This window comes from Sinocyclocheilus anshuiensis, unplaced genomic scaffold (genome assembly GCF_001515605.1).
Source record: "Sinocyclocheilus anshuiensis isolate Anshui unplaced genomic scaffold, SAMN03320099.WGS_v1.1 scaffold862, whole genome shotgun sequence".
NCBI classification, from domain to species: Eukaryota; Metazoa; Chordata; class Actinopteri; order Cypriniformes; family Cyprinidae; genus Sinocyclocheilus; species Sinocyclocheilus anshuiensis.
This window is the reverse complement of record NW_015539882.1, coordinates 580487-593138: the sequence shown is the minus strand read 5'-3', so window position 1 is coordinate 593138 and position 12652 is coordinate 580487. Positions and strand designations below refer to the sequence as shown.

The window sequence follows — 12652 nt, the reverse complement described above, 5'->3', positions numbered from 1 at the left end:
CTGCAATATAACAAAGAGTGAAAAATTGAAGGGGGTCTGAATACTTTCCGTACCCACTGTATATCCTTTGTATGTGCTGACCAGCTTATGTCATCATTTTTGCCTTCTAGATTGTCTGTTACCAGCAACAACATTGGAAAGGAAGGTCTTAAGTCCTTCAATGAGGCAATGAAAGTGAATTCCTGTCTCACACACATTTACATCTGGGGGAACAAACTTGAGAAGCCAGTTTGCGTGGTGAGATTTCACAAATCTCTAAATGATCAAGTACAGTGTTCAACTTCTGTACGAAAGTTCATTAAAATCTCTTGATGTTCTCTCTGCATGTATAATCAGGCTTTCTCTCGGCTCATAAGCAGTGGGCGGCTGTTGGAGGAGCACACAGATGTTTCTCCCTATGAGGTGGACGATCATGTTTTTCTAGCAGAAGTATCTCATGGTTTACGCAGGCATTACTATTGGACGTCCAGATATGGGGAATATAGAGACTCCAGTAATTCAGCTCTGGCCCTGATGCAATCAGATTCATTGGCTCTGCAGATCCACCCAGACTCACATTCATGATTTTGTCCAAAAGTGCATGTTGCTGCTTCAGAATAAGACACATTTAGACTAAACTTGATTGTGACTTTTTGTTGTTGTTGAACTTTTTCAGTTGCTGGCAAGCGAAATAATCCACAGCACAGTTGGTTACATTTGTATTTATTATAATTAATCACAAAGTTAGTGTTTTTTATTACAGCCTTTTTGTCCATGTGTCCAGTGTTTGGAAATGTCACAGGCTGCCATGATGTCTGCGAAAACCACGTCATTTATGTAAATGAATTGCTCTGACACTTTGCTGTATTGTGTGTCACATGCAAATTTTCCAACAGTTTTGGCAGGACAGATAAAAGTCAGAGAGATTTTGATTGAGCAATTTCAATCTAAAACAATCTTTTTGTTTAATGTAAATGAGAAGGGAAGCAAATGAATAAAATAATGAAAAGTGTAAATCTAAATACTCGTAATCTCTACTGTAGTGCAAACAATCAACACTTAAAGGGATAGTTCACCCAAAAATAAAAATTATGTTATTAATTACTCACCCTCATGGTGTTCCAAACCCGTAAGACCTTCGTTCATCTTCTGAACACAAATTAAAATATTATTGAAGGAATCAGAGAGCTCTCTGACCCTCCATAGACAGCTATGATATTACCACAATCAACGCACAGAAACGTAGCAAGGACATCAGTAAAATAGTCCATGTTGACATCAGGGGTTCAACTGTAATTTTAAGAAGCTACGAGAATATTTTTTGTGCACAATCAGCATTGTTTACGTTCAGTAGAAAGGGCGCGCATGCTGAACGTAAACAACACTCATTACGTTGATTACGTTCTGGGGGACTCTCCAAAATGGCGGAAGACGGTAACTCGGGGAGAAGAATTGCAGAATAAATTGTTATCGTTGTTTTCTTTGTGCACAAAAAGTATTCTCGTAGCTTCGTAAAATTACAGTTGAACCCCTGATGTCACTTGGACTATTTTACTGATGTCCTTGCTACGTTTCTGTGTGTTGATCATGGTAATATCATTGCTGTCTATGGAGGGTCAGAGAGCTCTCAGATTCCATCAAAAATATCTTCATTTGTGTTCCGAAGATGAACGAAGGTCTTACGGGTTTGGAACAACATGAGGGTGAGTAATTAATGACAGAATTTTCTATTTTGTATGAACTAACCCTTTAAAGGGATATTCAATCCAAAATTGAAAATGTATGAATCTTCATGCAGATCTAAGTAAATAATGATAAAGTTTATGATAAAACCAGGACATTTTAGAAATCTCGGTTAGAACATGTCCGGGAAAGGATGTATGGTCATCCTACTTTAACCCTATGCTAACTAGTTAAATTTTAATTTCCCATGCTTTAAATTGATGATAAAAAAAATCCTCTTGTGTGATATTTGTGTGATATACAAAGGTAAAAATACATGTTTAAAGTTATGGGTCAAAGGAAAGTACGTAATGGATGAATGCCTTTCAGTCATCACATTCTCAGTAACATCTTATTTTGCCACTTCAGTACCTTGGAAAGCCATAATTATCAAAGCGGTTGAAATGCTTCTTATGAACCTGCAGCCTTTGGCGTGGGCATGGCCAGCCTGTCACATTCCAGGATAACATTCTTCTTGCCAAGAATTTTTTCCAGCTTCTCTCTCTCAGCTAAACTCAAGAACCCAGTGCTGCAGAGACAGACGGGTGAGGGACGAGAGCTGCGGAAGGGCCTCCAACAAGGCGGGCAGCCAGGGAGACACGGAGAGGGATGCAGAAGGTCGCAGACTGACATCCAGCTCCTCCAGTCCCTTTAGAGCAGCAGCCTTCTCAAAAAGAGACGTCCAACCACCATCCCCGACGCTGCCATTATAAGACAAATTCAGCTGCTTCAGATGGGACAGAGCTCCACGCTGGCAAGCAGATTCTGCAAGATCACAACAGTTTGCAAAAGTCTCATAAGATGGATGTTTAAAGCGGTGTAGAACCTTAGCCTTAACGTAATTGATTGAACGTTCTTTGACCAGAACTGACCTAGATGTAGCACATCTTCAGTGGTTAAATTACAGCTACTCGGTCTGAGTTCCTGTAGTTTGCAATCAGGCTGCAAAGGCTCCAGAAATTGTCTCAGATTTTCTCCCACACACTTGTTCCATGACAAGTTCAGCCTTTCAAGCTGTTTTAGCATCTGCATTGCAGTAGCTTTGAAACACACACACACACATTTTTTTTCAAAATCTCATCATTTAAAACAAATCAACTTTAATGTTTTTTTAAACTGTATTGGTTTCATACCAAGAGCATTGCATGCATGTGTGCTCAAAGCACAGTTGTTTAGTGGAAGTTTGGTTATCTGAGAAAGAGGGAGGGTTTGCAGAAGATTCTGGCGTGTATCTCCAACACTTTTATTAAACGACAAATCCAGCTCTCTGAGGTCTTTGAGAGATGGAGCTTCCTGGACTGAAAGGGCAAGTTAGGATAACAATACAAACAACTTCAACTTTAAATCAACAGTGATAACATGTCTTACCTAAAGCCAACACATCCTCCTTTGTTAGACAGCACAGATGCATGTCCAAACTTCTCAAGTGTGGGAGGAGAACTAGGTTAGTGGCCAGTGTGGTGAGACCTCCACCTGCTTCCTTATTACACGACAGATCGATGTGCTCTAGCGCAGGGATGAACCTGAGTGCCTGTCCTTTTAACATTTCACAAAACAAACATCTCCAAAATGATTAATGTAACTGAAATGGTTACTTACTGATATTTGAGTCTGAATTTGGAGCTTCCTGGTATATAATTTAATGTGTGTGCTTGTAAGTTTGTAGCTGTGTTGCTAATAGTTGTTTGTCTGGCATTGATGGTCTATTTTGAAGGAATTTTTATCATTACTTTCATACCCAGAACACTGAGGCTGTCTTTACTGAGTCCACATGTGCTCAGTTTTAGGGTCTTCATTCATGGAGCTGAGCCTAAAGAGGAGGTGAAGTTCTCCATTCCCTTGATTGACAGTTTGTTATTGGACAGATCTAACTCCTCCAAACTAGACAACATGGGAAGAGCCTCACCTGTAGAAAAACATTAGTGCTTTTTAAAGACAAATGATAAATATTCACTATATATATTCATATTCAAATTCACAGCTCATTATAGGCTTATTCTGAATGACCTAAAAGCTGAATTCCCAGTTTATGTACTCAAACGCAATGGTGGACTATTATTTTTATATTTTTTATATTTTATATTATTTTTATTTCAAAGTATTTTTACTTTGTTACTGTATCTTAGTACATTTTTAAGAGTCTGTGCTATATCAGAGTATATTCATTTGGGGGGGAAAGCTGGATTACAATAATATATTTTGCTACATTTGAGAAATAAAACATGCCATTGCTAGTTATTTTAAAGGAAAAAATCAAGACTCGACTTTTTAATGAACTAATTTAACCGGTCTGGTTCACAAACCTCTTTTAGTGGTTTATTTGTGAAATCAACTACTGATTGCATCAGTTAAGAACTGATTCTATGATCCAGTCAGAGCAAGTCTCAAGTTAACAAATGACTAAATCTGTCTAGTTCAACTCAAAATGAGCCAAGAACTGTGAGTAATATGTTCCTCAGTTTGACTGCGCTGATTCCTAATAATTCATAATGATGTCATGATCTCTTATCTGACCTGACATTAGACCCCTCACTCCTTAAATAGGCATTTTGAGCTGGAGGAATAATAAATGGTATTAGAAACCTGCCAAGAATATGTCTGAGATATTTTAACCTAAAAGTAATAAATTATATTTTGCATAAAATAAATTATGTTATCTTTTAAAAATAAATATAAAAATATTCAAATAAATATAAAATAAAGCATTTTGTCATTGTGTCTCATTAGTCCAATGTGTAAATACAAATCTTTACTCAAGCAGAAGTTTTTACTAATGTTGTATTTCATCAAAGTATGTATAATTTAATTCTATTTTAGTGCTCAAGTGTACCTAGTCCACCACTGCCCCAAAAATGAAACTTCATAGTCTTCAATGTCATATGAAATCCTTCAGGGGAATAGTTGGAGGTTCTATTCCAATTACCATCATTATATGAGTTTTATACAAGACATGTCTTACTCAGAGCTGTAATGTCTGACTCAGAGAGCTGACAGTGCACCAGGCGGAGTTCCTTCAGTGTGCTTTGAGGTTGGAGGTGTTCTGTTAAGTGTCTGAAATTTTCTGCGCCAACGCCAACATTCCAGGACAAATCTAGCACCTCTGTTAGAGGAATGCAGTCGAGAGCTTCACCTGGAATATCGTTTTTAGAGAGGTTTGAGTTCCCAAAGGGAACCAAGTTCCCAAATATACCTCTCTTAGAATATAATTTTAAGAGAGGTTTGAGTTCCCAAAGGGAACCAAAGAGTTTTGGTTCCCATTGACTACCATTATATTTTTTAACCATACAATGGAAGTCAATAGAACCTGAAACTATTTGCTCAGCAACATTCTTCAAAATATCTTCTTTTGTATTTAACATTCCCATTGACTTTCATTTGTATGAGTTCCATTGAGTTTCAGTTCCCATCGACTTCCATTGTATTATGAAAAAAATAATGGAAGTCAATAGGTTACCAACATTCTTCAAAATGTATTCCGCAGAAGAAAGAATGTCATAGGCCTACATGTTTGTAATGACATCGAGAGTAAATGATGACAGAATTTTCATTTTTGGGTTAACTATCCTTTTAAGTCATAATAAGAAATGAATACTTCCTGTACCAAGACCAGTAAGATCTTGATCTGTTAATCTGCAGCTACACAGCTTCAGCACTCTCAGTTTCCCTACATGCTGCAGATGGGCAGTGCCTTCAGGGAGCCTCCAACCAGATCATTCCAGGACAGCTCCATCACCTCCAGCTGAGCCAGAAATGGCAGTAACGTGGTTGAGGTAACATCAAAACAATAATTGGAGATCCTGACACATGTACGGTCTTGTTATTGTACTGTGGGGAAAACAGCACGTTACAACACCCACCTAGTTCCATCACATCTGTAGCTGTCAGATCACAGTGGCTCAGGCTCAGATTCTGACTGTGAGGGGTTTTCCCAAGCTTCTGAACGAACTGCTTCACCCGACCCCAGCCCACAACAATGCCAGTCTCATCATCTGTGTCACTGATCTCTAAAGGAAAACGAGGGTTCGTTAATCTATATTTGAATCTATATCGTTACGTCTTCTAAACGCACCTAATGCCCACCTTTCAACAAATATTGTTACTGAAAAGTGTTATAAGCAAACATAATTAAAATTATTAATTTACTTTTCCAACAAAGGCAGGGTTTCTGCGGGGCATTGAAAATCATTAAAATTCATTAAATGACCTTTAATAATAGTCATTCAGGACTTCCGTTCAAAAACTCGGGAAGTCTTAATTTCAAACAATTTTTTGTATAATTAATTAATTTAAATTAATGTTTCTAATAGACACATTTTTAACAGAACCTCGAGTAAACTACATGTTATTTTGTTTAGTCATATACAGGTGGGAGCTTTTTCAATTTATTACTCAGAACGACTTAATAGCCTAATATATATATATATATATATATATATATATATATGTGTGTGTGTGAAATCTCCTTCAAGCAGTGAAAGAAGCTTTCGGGGTATCTCTGTTATTTTGATTATTTTTTTAATGGCAGTGGTGGATAATACCATTACCATAGCTTTATTGTAGTATATCTACCATTAAATATCGTAACTATGATGCACACTGTGCATTTTTATTACTAGACAAGTAAATGCAAGTCATTGTATATAATTATATATAATCATTTTTATTATTGTCCCCAACAGCACATTAATATATAATTTCCCATGAGTTAATGTAGAAAGATGACATACAGAAGTTGGTGGGTGATACAAAGTGTCTCGATCACAAGTGGAGGTAGGACAAGTTTCATGTCATATGATACACATAAAAGATGGCACTAGCAAAGATAATTAACATTTTGTACTTGACAACATCATTGTTAAATTATGTCTGGCCTAAAGGTTAGGAAACAATACTTAGTATATCTGTATTTTATATATATATTATATATTTCTTCAATCTCACATGCATCTTTAAGTAATCTGGAAACTGACAAAAGGGAAAAAAATCATATAAAGAAATATCATAGCAGCAGCACAGAGATATTTATCAGTCATATGCCTGACTGACTACTCCATCCACTTCTATACACAAATACACAACCTATAGCTTTTCTATGTATATATCTGTATGTGTTTGTATGAGGTAGCAACTATTTAATTTACCTTAACTGTTAAATTTTGGATATAAAAGCAATTACAGATAAACAAGCTGATTGTCAGTTACAGCAAACAATAGCAATACATACTTTTCTTTCTCACACATAGAAGAATAACACATCTTTCTCTGAGCAAAGTACATATAGACCTGTTTGTCTAAATAGTTTATAGAATGTAAAGTACAAGGACCATGTCATATACTTAAACTGTAAATTTTGTGGCAATGAGTATTATAACATTTAGCATAACTTTTAAAATCTATAATTTTCTTGTTTTTTTTTCCCTGTTTGGTGTTAAAAGTCCTTGAAATGAGAGAAAAGAATTCTGGTGGTCATTAAGAGAGGCAAACATTCACTGTAAATGGCATAGAAAACATTTTCTGGACTTCATACCACAGTGTAAACATAGTATATTTATCCATATTTTATGAAAGTACACATGCATATATTTTGTACATTCATAATGAGCATAACCTACATAAAATATAAACAAAATATGGCAAAAAGAATGTTAAATATGTATAATTTGACATAAGATTATTCACATAACATTTATCCATAAACAATAAATATTTTAGAAACAATATCAGTATTTTTAAACAATTCCAATATTTAAAAAAAAAAAAAAACATTCATTAGATATCAGTAGTCCTAGCACTGATAAACCAAAACGGATGGTGTTGATTGTACACTTGCAAGGTTAGTGGTTTGAATAATGATTCTAACTACTTAATTTGTATCAAAACACCAAAAATCCTTATTCACATGTCCAAAAAAATCAGTTCAACTTAATCGCTACTCAACAAATTCACAGCATTAAACCCAAACCTACTCAGGACAACCCGAATTGTATAATTGTTCCGTAGAACTGCAATAAAAACAACTTTGGCATCCAACGGAGACACCATTCCAAAATGACTCTTGATCACAGAAATCAGATCGCGGGGTTGGTGACCGTAGACCTTGCTAAGGTGTCGGGGACATGTGTGTGTCGCTACAGGCTGAAGACATGGGACTGTCCATTGAAGCAGGGTGGGCGGATTCCCTCATCTGATGTTTGAGCTCAGAGATGGTTCGCTCCAGCCTCTCTCTGGCTTCTCGTTCTCTGCGTAGCTCTTCCTGCAGCTCCTCGCGGTCTTCCTCAGCGCGGTCCAGCCTCTGACGCAGCTCTGATAACTAAACACAGGATGCTATTGGTCAGTTAAAGTGATGCACTTACAACTATAGGGTTTGATATCCAAAAGGTATAATATTAGATTTTTTAAAAATAGTTTGTTCTTTTTTTTAAATGTTAATATAAATATATATTGTACTGTTCAAAAATTTTGAGTCAGTGATTTATTAATTTATTTTTTAAAGATATTAATACTTTTATTCAGCAAGAATACATTAAATAGAAAACATTTTTATTAAATAGATAATATTTTTATTTCAAATAAATGGTATTTCTTTGAACTTTCAGTTATTTTAAATAATAATATTACACAATAGTACTGTTTTCTTACTTATACTTATATATACTTATACTTCTAGAAAATATATATAAATGTTTATAATATACTATATAAATATAAAATATTTTTTTATCCCCATCATTCATTTGGAGTCAATAAGATTGTCTTTTTTATTTAAGAAATTATTTTTCGAAATTACTTACAATGCTACCAAATATTTCTATCTTTAAAAAATGCTGTTCCTTTGAACTTTCTATTTATTAAAGAAACGTGGAAAAATATATCAAGACTTCCACAAAAATATTAAGCAGCACAAATGTTTTCAACATTGATAAGAAGAAATGTTTCTTGAGCAGCAAATCAGCATATTAGAATGATTTCTGAAGGATCACGTGGCACTGAAGACTGGAGTAATGATGCTGAAAATTCAGCTTTGCCATCACAAGAATAAATTACATTTTAAAATATATTAAAAATAGAAAACTGCTATTTTAAATGGTAGTAATATTTCACAATATTACTGTTTTTACAGTATGTTTGATCAAATAAATGCAGCCTTGGTGAACATAAGAGGCTTCTTTACAATTAAAATTAAACTTTGAAATAAAATTTTATCCTAAAAAATTGTATGAAAAGAAAGTATGACAAATTATGAACCTGATAAGGACTTGTGTGGATGTTTGTGATTGGTCGGTACCTGTTTGGCATAGATAGTTTCCTGGTGTGGCTCAGTAGCCAGCTCTTTGCATCTGCAGCCTTGCTGCCTCAGCTGGTCAAGTCGGGACTTTAACTTTCTCTGTTCCTGCTGGACTTCACCGAGCCTCTGAGCATGTTCAGTCTGAACCGCCTCCAGCTCCCCATGTAGGTCACAGCGGTCTGTGGCTTCACCTTGACGGAGAGCCTGCAGCTCCTGTTCACAAGTACCAGAGTGAGAAAGAGTCATAAGATACTCACACGCACCTTCTGGCAAATGAAAATGTGGTGCTAAAAACAGACATTAAGTGCGCTGTATTGTAATCTAGTCAGGGTAAAAACCTTTTCAAGCTGCTTCTGTCTGCGTAGTGTTGACTGAAGTTTGTCATGTTGCGCGCTGTACATCTGAAGAAGCTCCATCACTATGCCGTCCTTACTGTGCTCCACAGTCACACCAACCGACCGCTTATAAGCTGCCATGTCTACTTTCTGCCATTCGTCTGGACTGGCATCATCTGACTGGCCATGTTTTTCTTGCCCTGTGTCAGTTAGATCTCTCATTAAGAATATGTACGTTTATTTGTGCAATGGGACTTATGGTGGAAGCAAACTGACCTGCATAGGTGGGCATCTTTGGGTCAGTGTCATGTGCTTCCTGATTCTTTTCATCCTGAGTATCGCTGAGCGTCTCTGTTCCTGGAGACCCCATTTCCTTTCCAGGTACATACCCAGGATGTTGTGCCAAGCCATCACCTTCCAGCTTGTCAGGCATGTACTGGTACCAGCTGGGGAGGAAAACAATAAGAGAAGTTACTTGCTGTTTTGTACTAAAACTACATCCAATGGCAGAATTACTGCAGTAATATTAAAAATAACAAAAACAAAATTACTAAATCCTTAACTAAAATAAAATATACAAATAAAATCTAATTCAAAACAAAATATACAAATAAAATCTAATTCAAAATATAAACAAAAACTAATAATTATCTCATCTGATGCTAAAATAACACTGCTTATAAAAACATGCTTCTAAGTCCAGATCATATTTCACCTCAAAATCAACTGAAAAAAACAATACGAAATTATATTTTACAGACAGCAATGCCTATTTTAGCATAATTAAGATTATTTACATTGTGACATTATTTTCATTACAATTAAGCATATTACACCAAATTATACAATATTTATATCACAATATCAATTATGTATTTATTTATTTATTCTTTATTATCTCTATTTCAGTGTAACAATTTTGTTTAATTCAAACCTTTGCATTTTAATTTATTTACATTTTTTATTTAATTATTTTGATAATTATGAGGTAATGACTCACCAATGAGAACAATAAACCTTTTAATTTGAATTCATTTACATTTATTTTATTGAATTGAATTGCATTTTTATTCTTATTTTGATAATTATGAGGTCAAGAGAATGAAAACCGAGAACAATAAAAATTACAAATAAACTCAAAAAGTAAAGCATCCACTGAATTGCAGTAATTCATTATTTTACAGTAAGGAATAATGTAAAATAATGTCACAGTACAAAAAAATATTTTTCTTTGTGCTTTGTATATTATAATAATTTTTTTGGGGGGGGGGAGAAATATGGTCAGGATCAGATTTTTCTGATATATATTGAATAATGTATATTTGCGAATGAACTGAACCTTTGCCACATCAAGTCAACATGACCAGGGTCCTCCTTAAGACTGGCAAGCAAGCGTGAGTCGAACACAAAAGCAGGTGAAGATACTCCCTGAAAGAGAGAGATAAAAAGAACTCGTTAGCCTGGTTTCACTAACAAAAAGGGATTGATTAACCCATTGTGTGTTAATGCAGCTTGCTCTTAACGTATTAGCAGTCGCATTGAGTATTCTCACTTAGTGAACATTGATTTAATCCCTTTACTTGCTAAAGCAGCCTCCTAAAGCACACCAGTATGAACCGTGTCACTTCTGCACACCTTTATGCACACACACATTTAGTTCTTATGATTCATTCTATTCCAATAGACAAGCCAGATCTAGAAATATGTAAATAAGACTTTCTATCATTGTGAAAGCTCATCCTGGATTAACTCTCTCATTCTGACATGTTTTACAGGCCGTGTGGTGATGTTGCACTCCCTGATATAGGACAGAAACTTGAATCTGAATACTGGAGGAAATATGGATGTTTCTCCTATCAACAGCCGGTAACGTAAGCTGCTTTAAAGTAAATAGGCCATCTGATCTATCATAAAGCCTCAGCGACCAGCTTGCACACCACATGCACGCTTAGAGCATGTGGACCTTTAAAAAAATATAAACCACACACCCACACAATGTAGACAAAAATTTCCTTTATGGTCATAATGTAACAATTCACACGTACTCAAAATCCCTCCGCTGTGGTTATGAAGCACGGCCCTGAAACTGTTTTTCACTCGATACGTGGTTCTTCTATGGAAATAGAGCCTTTCTAAGCATACGTTTGAAACTGTATACCAGTGCTAGGAATGGTTTGGTGTATGTCTCTTAGAAACAAAACAATTCCTTGTGTGTAAACATACTTGGTAATAAAGCTCTTCTGATTCTGATTCTGATTCTGATGTGAAGTCATGTGCGAGAGCTCCAGACGCCTCTGGTTGGGGGAAGGGTGTGCTGTCTGGGCCATCACGTGGCGCTCATGGCACGAGGACTCTAATCTACGCTGCTATTTACGAAGTGACATGAGCAGGACGGTCACTCTTAATGCACTACAATTACATGATTCATTTGTGACCTTGTGAAACAGCTCAAATGCACCAGATTTGACTATAAGGTTCAATTATAGTCAAATATCAGTTAGTCTTCCTGCCTTGACCTTAAAGGGGTCATATGATGCGATTTAAATTTTTCCTTTCTCTTTGGAGTGTTACAAGCTCTTGGTGCATAAAGAAGATCTGTAAAGTTGCAAAGACTAAAGTCTCAAATCCAAAGAGATATTCTTTATAAAAGTTAAGAGTCAACCACGCCTACCTAAAACGGCTCGTTCTAACACGCCCCAACATACCTACGTCACTCTGTGGGAAGATTTGCATAACGCCACCCAAATGTTCACGCAAAGAAAGAAGGCATAACTTTTATTCTCACTGTAGTTTTGTTGCCGCCGCCATGTCCTGAAGACGCTGTGTGCTTCGTTGTGAAAGCGAAACTACTTTGTTTGGTCTTCCAAAAGAGGACGATATCTGCTTCGTCATGCCTAGAACTGATCCGTGCTGGTCGCTGAGGAAATACAACAGTATGTGAGGGGCGTAACATTTCAGTCTCACGCTTGAGGTATTCGGCCAATCACAACACACTGGATAGCTGGCCAATCACAGCACACCTCGCTTTTTCAGACCATGAGCTTTGTAAAAATCGACGCGTTTCAAAAAGGCGGGGCATAGAGGAGAAACAATAATGTACACTATGTGGAAAATAATGTGTTTTTTTTTACTTTAAACCGCATAAACACATTTCATTACACCAAATACACAAAATAATGTTCTTTTTAGCAGCATCATATGACCCCTTTAACATTGTTATTGTCACATGCACATTACAGTGTGTTTATGTGCATTTGGTTCCATATATAATCATAAAATTGTGAAGACAGACAGACAGACAGACAGATAGATAGATAGATAGATGGATAGA

The 12652-nt window shown here is 36.0% G+C and overlaps 2 protein-coding genes across 2 annotated transcripts in view; one reads left to right on the top strand and one right to left on the bottom strand.

The window, feature by feature from the left end:
- The window catches only part of LOC107685463 (leucine-rich repeat-containing protein 34-like), a 4968-nt gene extending 4371 nt beyond the window's left edge, over positions 1 to 597 (top strand). The window contains exons 9-10 of the mRNA XM_016482055.1: positions 111 to 237; positions 337 to 597. Coding sequence (XP_016337541.1) covers positions 111 to 237; positions 337 to 564 — 355 coding nt within the window. The 3' untranslated portion in view covers positions 565 to 597. The remainder of the gene's footprint in view (positions 1 to 110; positions 238 to 336) is intronic.
- Positions 598 to 7458: 6861 nt separating this feature from the next.
- Positions 7459 to 12652, bottom strand: part of skilb (SKI-like proto-oncogene b) — a 10350-nt gene continuing 5156 nt past the window's right edge. The window contains exons 3-7 of the mRNA XM_016482025.1: positions 10661 to 10749; positions 9598 to 9767; positions 9325 to 9521; positions 8987 to 9199; positions 7459 to 8011 (exon numbers count right to left, since the gene is read on the bottom strand). Of these exons, the coding sequence (XP_016337511.1) occupies positions 7802 to 8011; positions 8987 to 9199; positions 9325 to 9521; positions 9598 to 9767; positions 10661 to 10749 (879 nt within the window). The 3' untranslated portion in view covers positions 7459 to 7801. The remainder of the gene's footprint in view (positions 8012 to 8986; positions 9200 to 9324; positions 9522 to 9597; positions 9768 to 10660; positions 10750 to 12652) is intronic.